This window comes from Canis lupus, chromosome 19 (genome assembly GCF_011100685.1).
Source record: "Canis lupus familiaris isolate Mischka breed German Shepherd chromosome 19, alternate assembly UU_Cfam_GSD_1.0, whole genome shotgun sequence".
Lineage (NCBI taxonomy): Eukaryota > Metazoa > Chordata > Mammalia > Carnivora > Canidae > Canis > Canis lupus.
In genome coordinates, this window is record NC_049240.1 from 44,529,099 (window position 1) to 44,552,225 (window position 23,127).

At 33.4% G+C, this 23,127-nt stretch overlaps 3 protein-coding genes across 3 annotated transcripts in view; 2 read left to right on the forward strand and 1 right to left on the reverse strand.

The window, feature by feature from the left end:
* LRP1B (LDL receptor related protein 1B) overlaps positions 1-23,127 on the reverse strand; it is a 1,959,891-nt gene that overhangs the window by 420,065 nt on the left and 1,516,699 nt on the right. The gene's annotated exons all lie outside the window — the stretch shown is intronic.
* LOC102154108 (suppressor of cytokine signaling 2-like) lies at positions 11,319-11,900 on the forward strand. Its single transcript, XM_038565110.1, is given in 2 exon segments — positions 11,319-11,619; positions 11,622-11,900. Coding segments are annotated over 2 exon segments (462 nt in total). The 3' UTR covers positions 11,783-11,900.
* On the forward strand, positions 14,863-15,324 carry LOC483905 (peptidyl-prolyl cis-trans isomerase A-like). The gene has a single exon (XM_038565107.1). It carries the CDS (start codon positions 14,863-14,865, stop codon positions 15,322-15,324), a length of 462 nt encoding a protein of 153 aa, XP_038421035.1.

The window sequence follows — 23,127 nt, forward strand, 5'->3', positions numbered from 1 at the left end:
ATACAAGAAAAAAGAGAGTGGTGTAAAATATTTAATATTTTAAAATAAATAAAAACACACCAGTTAGAATTCTGTATCTGGTGAAATTATTTTTCTTTTTTTAAAATTTTTATTTATTTATGATAGTCACAGAGAGAGAGAGAGAGAGGCAGAGACACAGGCAGAGGGAGAAGCAGGCTCCATGCACCAGGAGACCGACATGGGATCCGATCCTGGGTCTCCAGAATCATGCCCTGGGCCAAAGGCAGGCGCTAAACTGGTGCGCCACCCCGGGATCCCTGAAATTATTTTTCAAAGGTAAAGGTAAAATAGACTTTTCAAATAGAAAAAAAAGATAACAATTCATTGACCATAGAACTTTCCTACAAAAAAATATTAAAAGAAATTCTTCTCGAAGAAGAAAAATTATATAGATCAAAAACTTAGATCTGTATAACAAAAAAGAAAGAATCAGACATAGAATAAATGAAGGAAAAATAAAATCTTTCATTTTACTTATCCTTTATTAAGATAATAAATAACTTATTTTTCAAAATAATAGCAAAGCTTTGGGTGATTACAGCATATGGATAAGTGAAATAATGACAGCAATGTTTTAAGATATGTGAGGGAAGAACAAAAATATCTCTTTTGTAAGGAACCTGCACTATACCAATGAAGCAGTATAGTGTATTTGAGAGTGGACTTAAATTGGTTGTAAATATATGTTGCAAACTATAAGAAAACACCTGAAAATATAAAAAAGAAGCATAATTAATATGCTAAGAAAATAGAAAAAAATGAAATTGTAAAATATTTCATTAAAACAAGAAGAAAAAAATAAAGAACAAGTGTAACAACTAGAAGACACAACCATGGCAGACATTAAATAAATATCAATAATTATTTTAAATGTGAATGGTCTAAATATACCAATTAAAAGATGGAGATCATTGGAGTGGATTAAACAAAAACAAACCAACTATATGTTGCCTATAAGAAAACCACTTTAAATATAAAGACATAGAGACATCAAAGGTAAAACGATAGATATTATAATAGTGTTGTACGGTAACTGATGGTAGCTATAGTTGTGGTGATCATAGCATAATATATAAATGTGTTGAATCACTATATTGTACACATGAGAGTAATGTAACATTGTGGGTCAATTATACTGCAGTTTAATAAACAAAAAATATTTCAAAAAAAGAAAAAAACAAAAAGGGGGAAAAAAGGAATGGAGAAAGACTTAATCCTTAATGTCTATGCATATAACAATAGAGGATCAAAAACATGGGTAAAAACTGAGAGAATTATAAAGAGAAATAGACAAATCCACTATTATAAAGATTTTAAAGGCTCTCTTTCAGCAATAGATTAAGCAGGTAGAAAGTCAGTAAGGATATTCTTACCAAATAACACCATCAATCAACTTGATCTAATTGATGTTTATAAAATAGTTTATTAAACAGCAGTAGAATATACACTTTTCTCAACTCATGTGGAACATTTACTAACATAGAGCCTATTCTGGACCATAAAACACACTTAAACTAATTTAAAAGAATAGAAATCACACAGAATATATTGTCAGACCACAATGGGATCTGGAAAACTGTGTGGAGGTTCCTCAAAGAGTTAAAAATAGACCTGCCGTATAACCCAGCAATTGCACTGTTGGGGATTTTCCCCAAAGATATAGATGCAATGAAACGCCGGGACACCTGCACCCCAATGTTTCTAGCAGCAATGTCCACAATAGCCAAACTGTGGAAGGAGCCTCGGTGTCCAACGAAAGATGAATGGATAAAGAAGATGTGGTCTATGTATACAATGGAATATTACTCAGCCATTAGAAACGACAAATACCCACCATTTGCTTTGATGTGGATGGAACTGGAGGGTATTATGCAGAGTGAAATAAGTCAATCGGAGAAAGACAAACATTATATGGTCTCATTCATTTGGGGAATATAAATAATAGTGAAAGGGAATATAAGGGAAGGGAGAAGAAATGTGTGGAAAATATCAGAAAGGGAGACAGAACATAAAGACTCCTAACTCTGGGAAATGAACTAGGGGTGGTGGAAGGGGAGGAGGGTGGGGGGTGGGGGTGAATGGGTGATGGGCACTGAGGGGGGCACTTGATGGGGTGAGCACTGGGTGTTATTCTGTATGTTGGCAAATTGAACACCAATAAAAAATAAATTTATTATAAAAAATAGAAATAAATAATTGGAAAATCCCAAAATACCTGGAGATTATGAACATGTTACTAAGTAACATATGGCTCAAAAGAGATTCAAGAGAAATTTTAAGATATTTGAACTAACTAAAATTTTAAATACAACAGTGACAAGCACAAAAGCTGTTTATAGAGACATTTACTGCATTAAATGCATTTTTAGAAAAAAAAAGAAAAGAAAGGCCTATAAATAATCTAAGCTTCCATTTTAGGAATCTAGAGAAGGAAAACCTATTTATACCTAAATCAGGAAAGAAAAATAAAACAAAATAGAGCATATGTTAATAAAATTAAACAGGAAAACAATAAAGTCTATGAAATCAAAGCTTGTTCTTTAAAAAGATAAAATCAATAAACTTCTAGCAGGTTTACTTAAAAACAAGGAGAAAACACAAATTATTAATATGAGAAATGAGAGAGGAGCCATTACTACTGTTGCTATGGACACTGAAAGGGTAATAAATGAATATTATGAACAAATGAATATCCATGCCTCCCCTTTTGATAACTTAGATAAAATGGAACAATTTCTTGAAACCAAAACTCACACAAGGAAAAAAAAATCAATAATCCATTATAGAAGATGCATCAGCAAAAATCTTCCAAAAAAGAAAGCGGCAGACCTAGATGTTTTCACTAGTGAATTATACTAAATATTAAAAAAAAAACAAAATTATACCAATTATCTATAATCTCTTCCAGAAAAAAGAAGCAGAGGGAATACTAATAAATCTATTTCTATGAAGCCAATGTGACCTTAATACCAAAACTGGATAAAGTCTTACAAGAAAAGAAAATACTGGAGGGGCTTGAGTGGGTCAGTTGGTTAAATGTCTGACTCATGATTGCAGCTCAGGTCATGATCTCAGAGTTGTGATATTGTGCCCACCATGGGCTCTGTGCTAGACATGAAGCCTGCTTAAGATTCTCTCTCTCTCTCTCCCTCCCTCCCTCTGTTCCTTCCCCCTTCTTAAAAAATAGTGCAGATGTATATTTCCTGTAAAGTAGCTATAAAATTACTATATGTAATGTGGTATATCCCAAATGGGATCCTACAACAAAAATATTAAAAAGTACATTAAGTAAAAACTACAAAAATTTAAGCAAACTGTAGACTTTGGTTAATAATAATGTATCAATATGGTTCATTAGTTATAACAAATATCTCATATATTAGTAATTAGGGAAACCGGGTATGGGATATGAGAACTCCCTTACCACCATTTCAATTTTCCTCTAATAAGAAATAAGTTCTACTAAAGAAAGGGTGAAAGATCAATTTTGAGTTCGAGTTTGTAATTTCCTATTTGAGACTCCAAGCTACTTCATTTCGTGGGGCCTCAATTTTCTTCAGAAGATATGTTTTAGAGAGTTACTGTGCAGATTAAATGCTATAGAGCTTTTGGTAGAATGCCTAGCACATGATAAAAACACAAAAGGTAGATAATTATTACTAGAACGAAACTGAGAAATATATGAGTCATCTAGGGCTTCCTATGAATAGAATTCTGTGATGCGCTTCATATAAGAGCAATTCCACTGCATTGGGACTACAATTTTAAAACAGTATTACAACATTGTTATTATTATTATTCATTGATTATCCACTTTTATTTTGGTGTAACTTAGATACAAATTATAATTCTGTTCTTTGGATTTGTGTTGTAATAACTTTTTTTCTTGTTTTTATTTTTCACACATGAGAGACATGGAGAGAGAGAGTCAGAGATGTAGGCAGAGGGAGAAGCAGGCTCCCTGTGAGGAGCCCGAGGCAGGATTCAATCTCAATATCTTAGTATCATGATCTGAGCCAAAGGCAGACGCTCAACCACTGACCTACTCAGGTACCCCTGGGTTGTAATAACTTTAGAACAGAGGTAATCGAATTTCATTATAAAGACACTGTCAGCATAAGTTTTTCCATTGGCTAGAATGGCCCACTTGCCCATCTGTAGCCTGAGTCTTATATCCTATATGCTAAGTCTTATATCCTTATATCCTATTCTATTCTATAACCTTTATTACAATAGATGGAAACTTCACTGAACAAGTTACTAGTCATGATGAAGAATATGGTGAAAATAAAGAATGATGAGTTTCATATTTTTGTTGTCTGGAATATACACATTATTTTATATAGTTTATATTTATACATTTATATTTATATTATTTTATGTTTAATTATAATATATTTTATTATATTTAATTTATTATATATGACTATAATGCGATTTATTATATTATATATAATAGAACAATTAAGATACCTAATTAGTAATTTAGTAGGATTCATTCCTGTATTTGATCATGAAATGACATGTTGAACACCACATACCTGGCAAAACTTAGTCAATCTTCTTCTCCCTGAATCTATTTTAGGTAATTCTTAGTAATCTACACTATCTTCCCAGCCTGGTCCTTTATCTGAGGGTATTGAAAATATAAATACATTTCCAGTTCACAAGTATTTTAAACAAAACTGAGATCAATGTAGACCCACTGTTAGAAGCAACAACCTCTGGCAGCCAATATTCTGCAAATAACTGGTTCTGAGCTGAGATTATTGCAGCCCATATATTAGAAGAAACTAGGAGCTTTGTGAGCCACTTTGAAAAATAGTCTTTCACAATCAAGAAATTTGCTCTAGATTGCACCTACAAAAATCAATATTGATTCTTGTATAAAGCTTCTTGAACCCTTAGCATGGAAGAATCAATGTCTTTGGCTGATTATGTATAGTAGCATGGCACACAATATACAGTTAATTCAATAATAAGCATTAATTCCAGGTCAGTAGACATTCATCAGCTAATGCTTTCATGAAAGCAATTCTCACATGTGCTGCATAAAGCATGGCCAAAATAATTTGAGGGTCACTGTTGGAAATAAAAAATACAATTTCCATTATATTGTTCCTTTATAGAAAGAAAATGTATTCATGCATTTAATTACTCATTATAGATGTGTTAGTGTTTTCTATATTCAAATCATGTTGTAAGGTAATAAAGTTACAACATAAATCCCAATGCCTATTTTTTAGGAGCCATGATATATATCTAGATTATATACATATATTATAGCATATTACATATATAATATAAAATATAAAAATATATAGTATATGTATATCAATCACTGTATTGTGCCTCCTTATTTTAAAATATACCAAATTTTCCTCCATTATTTATAATAATGCTCTTATATAAAAAATCTCTAAAGAAAGTCAAGGTAACTGGAAAATATATGTCATTTTTGACACACAATGATATGTGTCATATCATTACATATGTGTTCAATTAGAAATAACTGCTATACTAAAACAAACGACATTGTACATTATTTTTCTAATGAGATTCAGTTTAAGAAGCTAAAGTTCCTTGAAGTCTGGGAAATAAATGCATTAGCCACAAACACAGCCTACTTCTTCTCAATATTCTGGAAGAAAAGCATTTTATTAATTTGGTGGAAAAGACTCAACATGACTGTGATATTGCTAGCTGATGTCTAAAGCCACTTGGTTGAGAAGACAGTCCATGGAATGAAAAGAACCAACTCTTGTGGAAAAATAAGAACTAAACTTTGGATCTGGCTCACGGGGTATATTATTTATTAATGGCTTTGGATATAAGAGTGAAATGTTCCTCAGAAACAAAGTTATGGAAGTCCTACCCAATTTAAAGACACAAAATAGATATGAAAGTGACCAGAGATGATCATAGGGGTGGAATTGAAGTTAATTTTGTAGCCAATGGCACCAAGACTCTAAGAACAGATACACAGAAATGATGTTTGGAAAGAAAGGGGGGACAAAATGCTGCTAACCAGGAGATGGATTCAGTGTCCCAGCATGAAATGAGATCTTTAACTTTGTGGTTTATCTTTCACTGCTCATTCCTCTGTCAACATAAATGGTAATTTCAATAACTCTAAGTCTCCTTTCCATGGACAACATCATGAAGAGGTCTTGGGGAGTAGGCAGCTTCTGATTCTGTACTTGAATATGTTCAGAGATTTTTCTTCAGAACTTTCCATACATAAGATGATGTAAGCTATTAAACAAGCCAATTTTTTTTCAAAGTATATCTTTGGCCTGAAAGTATTTCTGCTTTGCCATGAAAGTTATTTTAGAATTCAAATTCTTTCTCCAATTTGTTATGTATCATTTCAGTTCTCCTGCTCAATGGGAACTTGGTGTGGATTAGACAACAGGTGTCACTGCTGTAAATCTTCCTGGATACGAGCACCTGCTCCAGCCTCACAGACCTGGTTTTACTCTCTTTCCTTCCTCTTTTAGCGGCTGTTGCATGGCCCAGAAGGTATTTTATTAAAAGTGTAAATTCCAGAAACACTTTGACAATGGGACCCTCGAAAAATCCAATTAAAAAATATATCAACCTAAGATCCTGTAAAAGTTGACCAGACTGAAAAAGTGGATTACAAAAATCCTCTAACATCAACCTTCTAAAAAACATTCTCATTTGTGATCAAAACATGAGCATTTGGCATTACTCTTCTAGACCAGAAGTCATAAATATCTGCATCATATGTAGAGTGATGCAATTTGAGCATGAATTTATAATTTTAAAAGGCTTTAGAGGTTTGCCATGCATTATAATGACAAAATCTCAGAGTTGGTAGTGAATCTTCCTGAATGTCTCAAAGACATTTTTTTTTCTGTCACTGTATTTGCTATTTCATCACATATCATGTTCTAATGTAAATAAAACAAAGCACTGACTATAAAATGAATCATATTAATTCTCTATAAATCACTGTATATGCCTAGTGGTTATAAGCACAGGCTAGCATTCCTGGAGGGATGTGTTCTAATGTACTTTATTGTTACAGCCACTATTAAGTAGGTGGAAATCTTATTCCCAATTTAAGGATGAGGAGCCATTGACGGGTCAGGTAAATCAATGGTGAAGCTTGGATTTAAATCCCATGAATGATGATTTAATGCGTGATATCTGCAATGGAGAATGGCACATAGTGGGATATGAAAAGATTAAATTCTCTGAGGATGAGACATATACATTCCCAGCACCTAGAATCATATTTCAAAGGTAAAAGATGTCTGATAATTTTTTCCCTTAATAATATAATGGTATGTTTGATTAAATGTATTACTGGAAGTAATGATTGTCTGACACACTGGCTTACGTGTGACGTAAGTGATATCTTCTCAGTTTTAACTGTCCAATGGGCTTAAGAACTGACACTACCCATATACTTTTTATATTATATATATAATCATTTTATACTTTATGAAAAATATACCCTTTGAACAGGTGTTCAGAATCTAAATATTTTCCCCAATAAGAAAAAACAAACAAACAAAAAAAAACCGTAAGATTTCTCTTGACCATTCCTTATTGTTGTCTACAAGTCTTTGAAGAAAATATTATGATTTATGAAAAATACGAATCATTTTTTTTATCTTGAGACACTGTAGAATCCTAAGGCTTCTTTCTCCAGCCCTTTTGCTGTAATACATGTCCTGGGCTCACTGTGCATAAATAAATTATGCTGGTACAGTTAAACAGCACTGATAGATCATGAGCTTCATTTTGATAGGCAGATTTGAAATAAGATGCTTTCTATTTCAGTTTAACTGCACAATGCTTACTGCAGTCTTAAATTTATACAGGTGATACTCTGGGCTATAATAATTCTAAAAGTAGTATGGAAGTTCTACTTTTCTTTTCTTCAGCCTAGAAAACAGAGTAATCTTTCTAAAACAAGGTCAGATTATTTCATACATCCCCAAACTCTATAAAAGCTTCAAATTTTACTTAGAATAAATCCAAAGCACTTCCCATGGTGGCAAATTCCAGGATGGTATGGTCTCAGTCACCACTTTGACCTATCAACCCTTATTTTCCCTGGGCTGACTCTCTCCAGCTATGCTTGCTTTCTTGCTTTTTCTTGATTCATCAAGCTTTCTTTTACCTCAAGGCCTTCATATTTGCTGTCCCTTTCTCTGGAACACCTACTCCTCAGCTCTCCTCATACCCCAAAGATTTCTGGTCAAATGCTATATCCTTAAAGTACACTCCATTGATCACTTGGCTTAAAATAGCACCATTTACTTCTATATAGACTGTTCCTTTGTTCTGTTTCTTTTGCTTCAAAAATTTTGTAACTATTTGATGAGGATATTGAATTTAGTTTATTATCTGTCTCCTGCACTATAATGTGAGCTCCAAAAAAACCAGGAAGTTATGCACTGCTTTCCTCCTCTTATGAGATAGTGTGACACATAATAGGCATTTTCTAAGTATTTGTTGTATAAATAAATAAAATAATGAATTAATGAAAAAAAACATACTGCACATTTTCTAAAATACTCTTATTTCTGCTGACCTTGAATTATCAGCCACATGTTATGGATAGAACTTGTGTTTGATGCTACTCCTTTTGTTAATGCAATATATAACTATATAGTCATGCATCCTCACTTATCAAGGCCTTTTTAATGTGAAACTTGAACCATTCAAGAGTCCTCAGTGTAAAATTCCATAGAAAAGACAAAATTATAATTTGTCATCTATGCTATCCACAAACCGCAGCACTCAAGGGGATATTAAAACTGTAATCTAAGCAGCAGACTTTTGCAGATGACAGTTCTTTTTATGAAATTTAAATCTTGGAACAATGACTGGTAGTATAGAAGGAAATTAGCCTTCCCAAGATTTCACAAGTTCATCAAAAGCTTTATTCTTTAATGAGCAATGGCATTGAAAAAAAAAAAGTTCTTATTGTGGCAGAAGTCAAAAGACAGATTTTTTTAGAATGCAATGTTTTACTCTTAGGTGTCTGTATGACTCCCTTTAAAAGAGGATAAAACCCTCTCAACATCTGGCTATCAAAGGATGAGCTTACCAGAATAAAACTTCCTAAGATTTTCCAAAATAGCCATTAAACTCTAGTAACTTTTATGGTAAATATCACAGCTGGACCTGGTGACGTTATGGTGATTTTACTCTCTCACTCTCTCAGAATATTTTAAGGATCACAAAAAATTATTCTTAAAGTCCTAGCCCATGTCCTCAGTTTCACTAGACTATAAGCTCTGTAAGGGCAGGGACCCTCAGTGCCCTGCTCTGCATTGAATCTCCAATGTAAACATGGTGCTTAGGTGAAGTTATGATTAAAATAATATGTCTTTACTTCCTTGTAAGTGATCTTACTTTTTGTCAAAGACATACATAAGGCAATGTGGTTGGAGCTAGAGAGCACTATGCTAAGTGAAATAAGTCAGAGAAAGGCAAATACCATAATTTCACTCGTATACAGAATTTAAGAAACAAAACAGATGAACATAGGGGAAAAAACAGGCAAACCAGGAGAAAGACTTAAGAGAACAAACTGAGGGTTACTGGATGGGAGGTAGGTGGGAATGGGTTACATAGGTGATGGGTATTAAGGAGGGCACTTGTGATGAGCACTTGTATTGTACGTAAGTGATGAATCACTAAATTCTACTCCTTAAACCAATATTACACTATATGTTAACTAACTAGAATTTAAATAAAAATTCAAAAAAATAAAGTTTTTAATGAGTAAATACAATGGAAAAGTAATTGATGCTTAGTTTTTATTTTTAAAAATAGATGTTGAAGTTACATTAAAAATATTTCTAAAAGCCAAATCTAAAATATCAAATAAACTACATTTATTTGAAAAACAAAACAAAACAAAACAAAACAAAACACAAAGAAATAAAACCAGAATCAGGACACCTAGGTGGCTCAGCTAGTTTAGTATTTGCCTTAGGTTCAGGTCATAATCCCAGGGTTCTGGGATCCAGCTGGGCATCTGGCTTCCTGCTCAGCAGGAAGTCTGCTTCTCCTCTCCCTCTGCTTGTGCTCTCTCTTTCTGTCAAATAAATAAATAAATAAAATCTTAAAAAAAAAAAAAAAGACAGTAAGAAAGAAAGAAACCAAAAATCAAGAACAATGTAGCAAATTAACTTTATGTCAGAACAATAGATTTGGAAGATAATTAAAGATAATAGATTAGCTAAACTCCCTGGATGATCTACTAAAACTTGCTGATTGTAGCAAAGGGGATGTGTGACCTAGACTTTCATAGAGGTTTTGAAAGCGGGGATAAGATCTGCCCATGTGGATGGACCAAAATGTCAGCACTGGAAATCTCTTCCACTCATTTCCTTAGCCATTTCTTTTCAGTATCAAAGAGCCTTTGAAAGCAGGGCTAACACCTACAGATCTCTGGCCATCCAATGTTGCCTATACTGAAAAGCTCCTTCATCTGTTCAGCTGATCCTACTGACTGGTGTCTGTGTGTCATGCAGAGAAATGGAGTGTGTGTCCTGAGATTTGGGTAAGTAACATCTGAACTGCCCACGTGGGCATCTAACTTCAATGTCCTAAGACACTTCTAGGTCCCAAAGTAAAGAAAGACAGAATCCCTGATGATCCTGAAGATTATGGTAATGTGGAAGAGACACCTGAATCTTCAGTATCTGTTAAGACCAAAGAGCAAGAAAATCTACCAGTATATCTCACATGGAGAGGGGATTAAAAGTATTCCCTGAATATTCCAGGGCATATCTTCTTTTTATGGCATTTGACTCACAATTCATATATACAATTCTATATGAATTGTGTGTAGGTATGCATACATATATATATCAACTTGTATATATGTATATATATATGAAATAGTTTTTTAATTTTATATTCCATTTTGTCGTAAAATTTTGTTTTTTTTTATTTTTTTAATTTTTTTTTGGTTGTAAAATGTTTTAAGGTGGTTGTTAGCACCTGTGAGTACTTTATATTGACTACGTATGTACATATATAGTGTTATATATATCTTAATTTAGCAGAACAATAAATATAATTTTCACACTTAAAGGTCTCCCGGCGGCTGAAAGAAGAAAGGATCGGGGTGGGGGGGGGGGAATAATCTGGCGGACCACGCAAGCTTTCAAAATCTGTATCCTAAAAGCTTACGTTTGGGGCAAAGTTGAAGTTTTGGTAGCACTAGGGAGAGGGAAAAGTCCCTCGCAGTTCTGGTCTTTGCTGCCCCACAGGCTTTCGCTCAGCGCCGAGGGCCGCAGATGGCAGGTTGGTACTTGGGAAATATGACTGTTAATGAAACCAAAGAGAAATTAAAAGAGGCACCAGAAGGAACTTTCTTGATTAGAGATAGCTCGCATTCAGACTACCTACTAACAATATCTGTTAAAACATCAGCTGGGCCAACTAATCTGCAAATCGAGTACCAAGATGGGCAATTCAGATTGGACTCTATCCTATGTGTCAAGCCCAAGCTTGAACAATTTGACAGTGTGGTTCATCTGATCGACTCCTATGTTCAGATGTGCAAGGATAAGCGGACGGGCACAGAAGCCCCCTGGAACGCACTGTTCACCTTTATCTGACCAAACAGCTCTACACATCAGCACCACCTCTCCAACATCTCTGTAGACTCACCATTAACAAATGTACCGGTACCGTCTGGGAACTGCCTTTACCAACAAGACTAAAAGATTACTTGGAAGAATATAAATTCCAGGTATAAGTGTTTCTCTTTTTCTAACCATGCCTCATATAGAGTATCTCCGAATGCAGCTATGTAAAAGAGAACCAAAACTTGAGTGACTGCTCTGGATAACTACTTGGAATTCTAAAAACAGCTGGAGCCAATCTGATTTAAACGTGTGATGAGGTAACTAGGTATTTAAAGTTCCCCCAAATATTTTTCACCTGAGTGATGCTTATCTTCCTAAGGCTGACCAAGACCAGTTGATCCTTTTGAGTTAAAAACAAAATGTCGTGAGTAAAGGCTGAAGGAACATTTGATCAGAATGCCTTGCCTTTCTGAGGTTCCTCTCTATTAGGCTGAAGGTGCAAGGCCTGGTAGTAGGGGAAGAACTGGACATAGGAGTACTGAAGAAGTGGAAGGAACCCAACTGGCCCAGACTTAGCTTCAATTTTAGATGCCTGGTAATCAGAGCCTCCCATAGGACATTTTCTCTTTTTGCATTCTTGATGTACCTAGGAGTTTTGTTAAACAGATCTGCTTATGAGTATTTATCCTTTGTTTTATGCATTAATCAAATCAACCAAAAAAGTGACCAGGAAATCCCATATTTGACTTTTTACTACATGTATGAACTCTTCTGATGTGAATGAGTACTATAGTAATCCATTTTAATGTAGCCTTATTTCAGAAACATTTCAAACTGGTACACATGGAAAAGACTCTGTCTTTTCCTTTAATGCTAAAAGATAAGAATGTCATGCTCTACAGGTGCAACGCAATCCCTGTTAATAAAACCATGTAGATATAGACATTTGATCCTTTTCAGTAGCTGTGTCCCAACCTGTTGCCATTGACTTTTTTGGAAATGGCTGTAGAAATTTCCAAGTTGTCCTTGAATTGTCTAGCCATGGACATCAGCAGTTATCTCCCTTCTACCATGCAGAATACTTTGACTTAATTTTCTTCCAGATATAGGGGGATACCTGCCTGTTTTTTTCAAAGTGTTTATTTACTGCTGTTACTATTTGATTAGAATGTATTAATTAAAAAAAAAAAAACTTGACTTAAAAAAATTTTTTTCACACTTAAAGCCTGTAACACAGCTAGATTTTGCAATTCTGAATGTAAAATAAGTAAAACTATGCCTTTTTCCCCCGAATAGAGAAAAATATATACGTCCAGGATGCCCTACCTTTCCTTTATATTGGCATTATAATTAAATATCACAAACTTTTTGCTCTCCAAATCTTTTTTTTTTTTTTTTTTTTTTTAATAACTGATGCCATTAAGGTGGCCAAATCACAAAAAAACTATTCTCTGGCTCTATTTTATTGTTCATATCCTTCATCAGATAAAAAACATACATTGACCACTTCTTCTTCACAAGGTACTAGGAAAGATGTGGAAGAAATTCTGCTTTAAAGACCAAAACAAACATGTTGAAAAATGTGGTTTTTATTATTTTAATTTATAATGCTTAAATGACAGAATAAGAATGCAATCTGATTGCTAGCAGTTATTGCATTATTTATATGACTGCCATTAAAATGTGAATTTAAAAACTACAATGGCAGGCTAATGTGAACAAAGGTAACCTAGTGAGGCCTTAGAAACCCTCCTGCTTGGTTAAGAGGAAAAAAAGAAAACAATGTGCTTCTATTTTGTGTAAAATGCAATAATCCTAGTATTCCATCTTTTCATGGAGAAATTCATCAAAATAATAATTTTGCTACCTACTTATTAAACCTGAAAAGTACATGATAACCATTTCAATGTACAATGTTTATAGATATTGTGCGTATCAGGATATAATACGTTGTATATTCCATTTTCCTAACTAGTAACCTCAGAGGTTATGAATCATATCTACTCAACAGTTTTATATAATACATAAGAGAAAAATCAGGAAGAAAAGTAAGAGGTGGGAGGTAGTAGGTATGTCCAAAATAATGTCAAATACTTTGTAGACATTTTTCATATTTACTAAAGTACATTGGATCTTGGACTTCTCAGCAACTTTCTCTCAATTCCTCCAGTAACATTTATAAATTCATTTTGCAGCTTTGCTCTTTTTTTCTCTGCATGCTGATTTCCCAGCTGTTTGAACTTCTGCTATTACTTATTTCAAAAGCATCTAAGCTTAAAATGATATAACTGGTCACAAAACTGAGTGCCAGGGCACTAATGTACACTCTTGGTTATATAAACAGCCAATAACCTCCATTCCCGTAAGAGAGTATTGATTACATATGAAGGTATAAAAGTCCTGCCATTTTTATTCATCTCTTCCTATATTGGACAGATAAAATTATTACTATAAAATTATTAAAATAAAAGCCACTATTATGCCTTTGTGCTTTTTATTTTCAAAAGGACACATAATAGCATTCATCATTTCATTTTGATCAAACACAGGGCTACACTGTGCAAACCACTCTGATCAAGTGTATGACCTCATGCGTTTTTTGCCACAATGAAATCGGTGTTTGAGTTTTTACAGAGGTTGTAAAACAGCCATTCAGGGTAAGTATTCTTTGTCCTATATTTGTTTTCTAATTTAAGTACAAAATTCTTTGGTTAAAAAAAAAAAACACTGAAATATTAATGAACTGCTTCTTGTCTAAGGTGTTAAACATAAAATCTTCTTCATAATTACCTCCTGGATTTCCACTTTATCTGCATATAAGTTTCTAACAAAAATGTTATTTGGTATCATTGTGACCTCTCAAATTCATCCACTTATTATTTTCCCTTTAAACTAACCATGATTTCATTTCTAACGAAATAGAAACCAAAACGAAATATTTCCAAAATGTTTTTGTTAACAACCTAAAAATATTTGTCTATACTTCCAATTTCATTTGCCTATGCTTAATCATAGGACCAGGTTATTGGATCCAGTAGGACTGAATATTACTTTTGGAGAAAATCAGGCACTTGTATGTACCGGCTCCCTGTAAATCTAGACCTGGGCTTAATCACTGTGCATAAGCTTAAACATGGAGATAACTTGCTTTCAAGTTCCAGTTGTAAGCTTGAGATGTAAGACTTGATTCAGAACTTAGTTACAAGCCTTGCAGCTGCCACTACCTAGAAGCCACCTGCATGTCCAAGTCATGATCAACCCAACTATTTTCTTTGACATTGCAACGGACAGTGAGCCCTTGGGACAAAGTTCAAAGACAACAGAGAACTTTCATACTCTGAGCACTGGGGAGAAGGGATTTGGTTTTAAAGTTTCCTGCTTTCATGGAATTTTTCCAGGATTTATTTGCCACGGTGGTGAATTCACATGCTATAATGGCACTGGTGGCAAGGCCATCTATGGGGAGAAATTTGATGATGAGAATTTCATCCTGAAACACACGAGTCCTGGCATCTTGTCCATGGCAAATGTTGGAACCAACACAGACAGTTCCAAGTTTTTTATCTGTGCTGTCAAGGTTGAGTGGTTGGATGGGAAGCATGTAGTTTGTGGCAAGGTGAAAGATAGCATGAATATTACGGAAGCCATGGTGTGCTTTGGGTCTAGGAATGGCAGGACCAGCAAGAAGATCACCATTGCTGAGTGTGGGTAAATCTAATAAATTTCACTTCTGTTTTATCTTAACTACCAGACATTCCTTCTGTAACTCAGGAGAGATGCCTTCACTCCCATCTGCTCAAAATATCCTACAGTCTTTGTGCTCTTGCTGCAGTTCTGTGGGGTCCATATTTTCCTTACTCCCAAGTCTAGCTGGATTGCAGAGTTAAGTTTATGATTATTAAATATTAAACAACAACAAAAGATCAGCAAAATTGGAAATATCTGTCTCTTAGAAATGCAAAAATTTTAGTTGGAATATCTGTGATGGAGGCATACATTCATTTTTCTCATTTCAAATTCAATCCAGGAAACACATTCTGGTAAATGCTTAAAAACTGCTTGATATTAATCCACGACCCCACCTCCAGCACAAAAATCCAACCCAAAACCAGAAGTCATGGTTGTTTGTTTCTAAAAATCCCACAGCATTGAATTTATTCCAAGCTGGTAGCTATCAAGAGCCCCCTAACAGAAATCTCCAGGAAGGAGTACGATCACAATCTCTTTTCTACTTGGGTGGCACTGGTACAACTCTGAGTTCAGGTCCATGGAATTAATTCAATTAGCTAGTGATGATAGCTAAAACCATAATAGTAAATCTTACATTAAAAATTTACTGGGGATTTGCATCTTCCTAGCAAGGCTGAACAATATAAATATTGGTCCTTAAAAAAATTAGATGCCAGCAATACAATCAGAACAAAATAAAAACGACATTGACTTAAGCTTATATGGTAGTTTTAATTTGACAGAAAAATTAAGACTTCATGATAAAATTAAGATCAAGAATCTCAGACCTAGGAAAATTGATCTTGTTAAAATTAATGCTTACATCTGAAAATTCACATGTCACAATCTATAAAATTAGCATCTAAAAAAGCTAAAGAATGAAATTTTCACTATATAATTTACATGCAAATTAATAGATCCCAATAACATTAATTCATTAAAGTTAAAATAACAGTGAAAAATAATTATGGACATTTAAGAGACTTGATAGAAAACTGATCAAGGAATTTTCTTGAAATTTTTACATTTGTTAGATTTTCTAATTGAATTGTTGGTACACATAAATATGTAGCCAAAATATTTGAAAAGTTAAATGTTGGAGTGAAAAAACAAAGTACAAAAACTGATACTCTGTAGAAGCTGTAGAGTCTAATGGCTAAAGCTCAAATTCTGATGTAAAATAATTCTGATTCTAAATCTTTTGCTTGACCTTAAGCAATTTATTTAATCTTTCTAATCCTAGTTTTTTTTTTCAATCCTCAGTTTTTTTCATCTGCAATATGGCAGTGACATATTCTTCCCCATCTCACATTGTAGTTGTAAATATTAAATGACATACTAGAAATACAGTGTATGGTGTTGTGTTGGGTACAAAATGAGCTTGCTACTTGGTTAAATGGACTGTTACCATTAAACATAAAGTTTACTAACTGCCTATATTTCCACTTTAAATTTTTCATATGATCAGTTTTTCTCTTTTCTACTGTCTCTATATTAACCCTTTCTCAATATTATTGATTCAAACTTTCCTACTTTTTTTAGGATATTACTCAAACATTTGTCCTAATTAATGAAACTAGAAAAATGTTGTTTTTATTTTTTTCTATTCACATTATAGTTTCTGTAATATGTATTTTGTCATTTATAATTATACAATTTTCAGAATTTTAAAAGATTCATAGTCTGTCATCAGGATCTACAATATAATAATACCTACTTACTTCATATGGTGTTTAAAACACGATTTTCCTAATTCCACCTACCAAAACAGACCAAGAGAAAAAGGAAGTATTCTTAAATGTTAGCTTTTTAGATTTTGAAGCTAGCTTTCATGCATTGTTTCTTTTCCCAGGATAAATCTTGCTCATTCTCATAGGACAAGTTTTTGAGACTATCCCAATAATCCTACTCTAAAAGTACTTGAGTCTGTGAATACCTGTTTTTTTTTTTTTTTTTTAAGATTTTATCTATTTATTCATGAGAGACACACAGAGAGGCACAGACACAGACAGAGGGAGAAGCAGGCTCCTCACAGTGGACCAAATGTGGGACTGGATTACCAAAGATCACACCCAAACCAAAGGTAGAAGCTCAACCACTGAACCACCCAGGTGTCCCCAGTCTGTGAATATCCTTTAAGAACATGACATCTGAAACTGTAGGTTTGAGCACTGACTATAGAAATTAAATCTTGCATTGCTTAACAATTGCTTCTATTGGTACATCACATAATACATAATTTTAATTTTGTAGATGGAGAAACTGAAAGTCAGGGAGGCAAATAACTACTAAGATTACATAAGTGGTAAAACCTAGTTTCAAAGTCAGATCTATCTGATGCCAAAGCTCATCAATAAATACTATTCACATATAGCGTTAGTATTTTTTAATGTTAACAAAACATTAACTTCATTATTTTTAATCCTAAAGCACAAAGTAACTATATCTTATAAATTAGTTTGCTTAATATTCTATGTTGTTTATTGTCTGAAATAAAATTAAACTTCTCAGCACCATTCCTGGATATATACACACAAAAATGTAAATGCACATGAGCACACACATATAGTTATACAATATGTGTATGTATAGAAGTATGTGAAAGACAAGTATATGTGTGTTTGAAGTATACAGACATACCCACACATATGAACATATGTTTATGTACATATGTATGTGTCTACATATACAACATAAATACATATACATTGATGCATTACTTTCTTCGTGTTTCTTGATATTTTCTACACAAATGTACTTATTCCATCAGTTTTCTGCTTTGGATAAGTGAAATATGATATTTTGAATACTAATGGGAAAATGTGTTATAATTAAGTGAAATAATTTTCTAGTTTTTCTTTGCATTTAAATGGAATGAAAATTCTGAAATTATAAGTCAAAACATGTTCTATTCATTAACAGCTTGCAAAGTTATTTTTAAAATTCTGTCTGTAAATGCTTTCTTTAAAAAAGTACCTAAAATTCAAATGTCTAAATATGTGAAATATTTTAGTGAAATATATTTTAAGGCTATATTCATATAAATTTATATGACCAATGGACTCAATATTTTTCTGAGTGAATACTGAATAATATTTCAAAATAGTATGAAGCAATACCACTTCTCAATGTCAAAATAAAGCAAAGGATATATATTTAAAGTAAAATATCTAAAAGAAATCCAGTTATACTGTCATACCTATTAAATATCTAAATATTCTGACTGAATTTTTTGACTCTTAAAAATCTGTATTTAAAGAAATAATTCTGAAGAAACAGCTTTAATGACATTTATTATTTTTCTCTTATTTTTTAATTTTCTAATGATTTATAAATAAAAAATGAGCCTATTAATTAAGATAAATATTACTTTGATAACAGATTTCAACCAAAAAGTAGATTAGAAGGGTTTAGTTTCTTCATTTCCAACTACCATCTACCAACTGGTAGACTAGCAGTAATAGACCTTAATTTCAAGAGAAGAAAAATTAGTTAGATACAAAGAAATCTTTATAACTATAAAAATATGTTTTAAGTTATAACATTTATTTACAAATGGCAAACTGAATAGAAATTAAAATAAAACCACATTTTGAGAGACTGTTATTTTAAAAACTTTTAGGACCATTCCATCAGGTTTTATAAATTCTTAAAGAATTAATATTGCTGCACACTCATAAACCACCCATATATAAAAACATTCACACCCTCCAGGAGTCTTTAAATAGCTTTTGTTACTTTTTATATTTTATATTGTCAGTGAGCTATAGGACTGCACTTCGAATTCTCCTCCTTTTTCTATATTTTTTAACATATGTTAGAGCCTCCCATTTATTCATTTATTCAACAAATATTTATTGAAGTGTTTAGTATACATGATGAGCTGGCATGTAATTTATCATCCAAACTGAGACACTTGTGTGACCATTAAAAGGTGTTGGTAACAACATTGTCAAGTCAGCAGACACAAAATGGCACAGTCCTGGGCAACTGCATTCTATACATATGCCGGGCACAAATCAGCTGTGGCACCTGTACTCATCAACCACACGGTCTAGGGGACAAGTTAGACCCAAATAAAAAAAATATTAAAAAAGAATTTACACATTTTACCAAGTATCAAAAAAAAATAGAGTGCTGAATTATGGAATAGCATAAAGAATGTGAGCAGTTGGGATGATAGATCATTCTCTGGAAGTAATGTTAGAAATGAAGGAAAATAAGAAAAATAAGAAAAAATATTGACATGGGAAAGCACAGAAGGTGGCATAGGATTTAGGGGTAACACACTGGAAAAGAACTTTCTAGGTAGAGGAAATCATACATGACATATCTGAGGTAAAGCAGCCTGAAGAACTGAAAGAAGTCTAGTTTGCCTTAAGTCTCAGGAATCACACAGGAATGATCTGAAATCCCAGGAAACAGATTTTACAAGGTCTTTAAAATGTAGCAAGGAGTATGAATTTTTATTTAATTGCAGCCTAGTAACTTTAAGCAGAGAAGTGAAATAATCCCATTCTCAAAGCATATCACTCTGGCAGCTTTGTGGAACACAATTTATATAGTTAAGAGACAGAAGTTGGACACTGTCCACAGTTAGAACCAGAATAGCAATTGTCATCACAATTAGCCAGATAAGGATACTGGTGATGGGGATGGGGAGAAGGGATTGACTCAAGTTATATTTTAGAGGTAGAACTGATCAGATTATATCTCTAGAACATTAACTTTCAACATACTTTTCGAATTTTAGCCAATATTTTAAGTTGTCTTTTAAATATTTTCAGCATAGATATTTCCTAGGTCCATCAAATTTAACAAATCCAACATTAACTTCATGATAATGTTCTCAAAGCCTGTTCTTCAACTGGTATTCCCCATATCAATTGTGATTTCCCCACTTAATTCAAGGTGGTAATCAGTTACATAAAAACATCTCCTCCCCCAACATTAAAAAGTACCTTAACCCCCTTTCCCTATTATGCTCCTTAATATTTATTTTTTCTTCAATCATTCCAGGAAGCAAGTGAACAACTTGGCAGTACATTTGGGAAATAAAAACTGGAAGAAATCATTTTACCTTTGAAGATACAATTCCCAAAATGGCGAATGTGGTAGAGGGAAAAGATGAAAGAAGGGGATTGTAGTTATTCATATAATCCACAAAGCTAAGATTTCATAGAAGCAGCTACTTTGATTAGAAGAAAATGCCAGGCAACCTGGGTGACTCAGTGGTTTAGTGCTGCCTTTAGCAGGGTGTGATCCTGGAGACCTGGGATTGAGTCCCACTTTAGGCCCCCTGCACGGAGACTGCTTCTCCCTCTGCCTGTGTCTCTGCCTCTCTCTCTCTGTGTCTCTCATGAATAAATAAAATCTTTAATTTTTTTTTAAAAAGAAGAAAATATGTAGATGAAAGACTCATAGACACTGAGAATCAGGTTAAGAAACATGCATATAACTCTGCTTTTGAGTTGAAGGTTTAAGAAAGTCATCTGAGTAGAATCAAAAGCAAAATATACAGGATGATTATTATCCAACAGGTTTGCCATCTAAGGTAAAAAGAATTGAAAGGGGGCTGGCTCCAACAGTACAGCCTAAGACTCTTGATCTCAGGGTCATGAGTTCAAGCCCCATATTGGGTGTAGAGCTTATTAAAAAAAAAAAAAAGACATGGGGTGGTTCAGTCAGAAAAGAGTCAATCTCAGTTCAGGTCTTGATCTCAGGGTTGTGAGTTCAGACCCAATGTTTGGCTCTATAGTGGGTGTAGAGCCTATTAAAAAAATAGAAAAACAATTGAAAAATAAAAAACATGATTCTAATGTACCTTCAGAAAAAGGGAAGATGATTTTCATCCAAAGGCTTAGGAAAATAATGTTTTTGAATATGGTAGTAACAGAAGAGCATGTTAGAAAATGACCTGATACCTGTTAATAGAGCGCAAAATAAATTAAATTTAAAAAGATATTATGATGGAGTAGCAGAAAGTCAAAAGAAAAGAAAATGCTAATAAAAAGCAAGGTCCTGAGATAAAAAGGAGGATATTTGAGATAAGGAAAGATTATAGGAAATCCAATAAGGCAAAAACAAAATTAAAATTTGTAAGTGACATAGTAAAGAACACAATTGCCATTTTCAAACATTGAATAACTGATGAGAAGGAATTGAGATACTCTCCTCAATAAATTTGTAGAGATAAAAGTAAATAAGTAAAATGTAAATAAGTAAAAATGTAAATAAATAAATGTAAACAAATAAGTAAAATGTAAATAAGTAAAAATGCAAAAGATATAGAAAAGACTTAGATGCTACTGAACTATAAAATGACTAAAAACTATAACAAAAGTGATAAAGATAAAATTTTTGACTACGTAACACATTAACACATTGCACATGAAGAGCAAAAACCATGGGAAAAATTAGTGAAAGAAACCCATTTAGACTTATTCTGCACAATTTTCACATTCATGACCATATTCACATGAACTCAAGACAAGAAAAATAAAATTATATATAAAGTGGGTTACAATAAGGAATATATTTGGTTTATGTCCATAGTTCCTGGCATAAAGCTCCTCAAATCCTTAGAATTTCCTAAGTGATAATATTTTAATATTCATAAGGAACCCCTTTTGAACATGCTTGAACTCATGCTAAGCAGGTGATAAGGTGAGACCTCTGGATGGTCTTCGGATGGGGCAGGTAACCAAACTAGTGATTAGAAGCTTGGAACTTTCAGCCCTACGCAGTTACTTCTGCAAAGAGGAAAAGGATCTGAGGACCCATAAATTAAGCTCTGTAAAAACTCCTTAACAAAGATATTTAATGGATTTCTAGGTTGGTAAACGCATCCACATGCTGGGAGGATGATACTCTCCAGTTCCACCGGAACAGAAGCTACTGTGCTTGAGACACTTACAGACTTCGGCCTATATACCTTTTCATCTGTGCCCTTTAAAATATCCATTATAATAAACTGGTAAATGTAAGCAAACATTTCTCTGAGTTTTCTGAGCCACTCAAGCAAATAAATCAAACAGAGGAAATGGTCATGGGAACCTCTGGTTTATAGCTAGTCTGTCAGAAGCACAAATAACAACTGGGACTTACAACTGGTGTCTGAAGTGGCAGCAGTTATGTGGGACTAAGCCCTTAACCTATGGGATCTGATGCTATCTTCAGATAGGGTCAGAATTATATTAAATTCATAATATATTCAATGTCTTCTGAAAATGGGAGAACTGCTTGGTGCTGTTGGGAAAAAAAAAAAATAACGCCTAACAGGATCGAAATTTGAACACATGACTTCACACACCCCTATTGCAAAAAAAAAAAAAAAAAAAAAAATTAGAAGAAAATAGAGTGTTAGAAACAGTTCAGGGAGAAAAATATTAGAAAACAAAAATAATTAGAATCAGGCAGGTTTCCTTTCTTGTACAAAGGAAACTTATCAATATTATCACAAATATAGGAATAGAAATAAACTGTTCAAGTACTGTTTTAAAATATTTTGTCACTGCAGGCGCTGCCTGCAGCCTAGGGTGTGATCCTGGAGGCCCTGGATCGAGTCCCACATCAGGCTCCCTGCATGGAGCCTGCTTCTCCCTCTGCCTGTGTCTCTGCCTCTCTCTCTCTCTCTCTCTGTGTGTGTGTGTGTCTCTCATGAATAAATAAATAAAATCTTTTAAAAAAATTAAAAAATACTCACGATAGTCCATCCAAAAGAACAAATCCATCTGAGTAACTACAAATGAAAGAAAATAGATATAACCTATTTTATGATATTACT

Coding starts and splice junctions, on each gene's coding strand:
- LOC483905 (XM_038565107.1), top strand. CDS start 14,863: ATGATCAACCCAACTATTTTCTTTGACATTGCAACGGACAGTGAGCCC.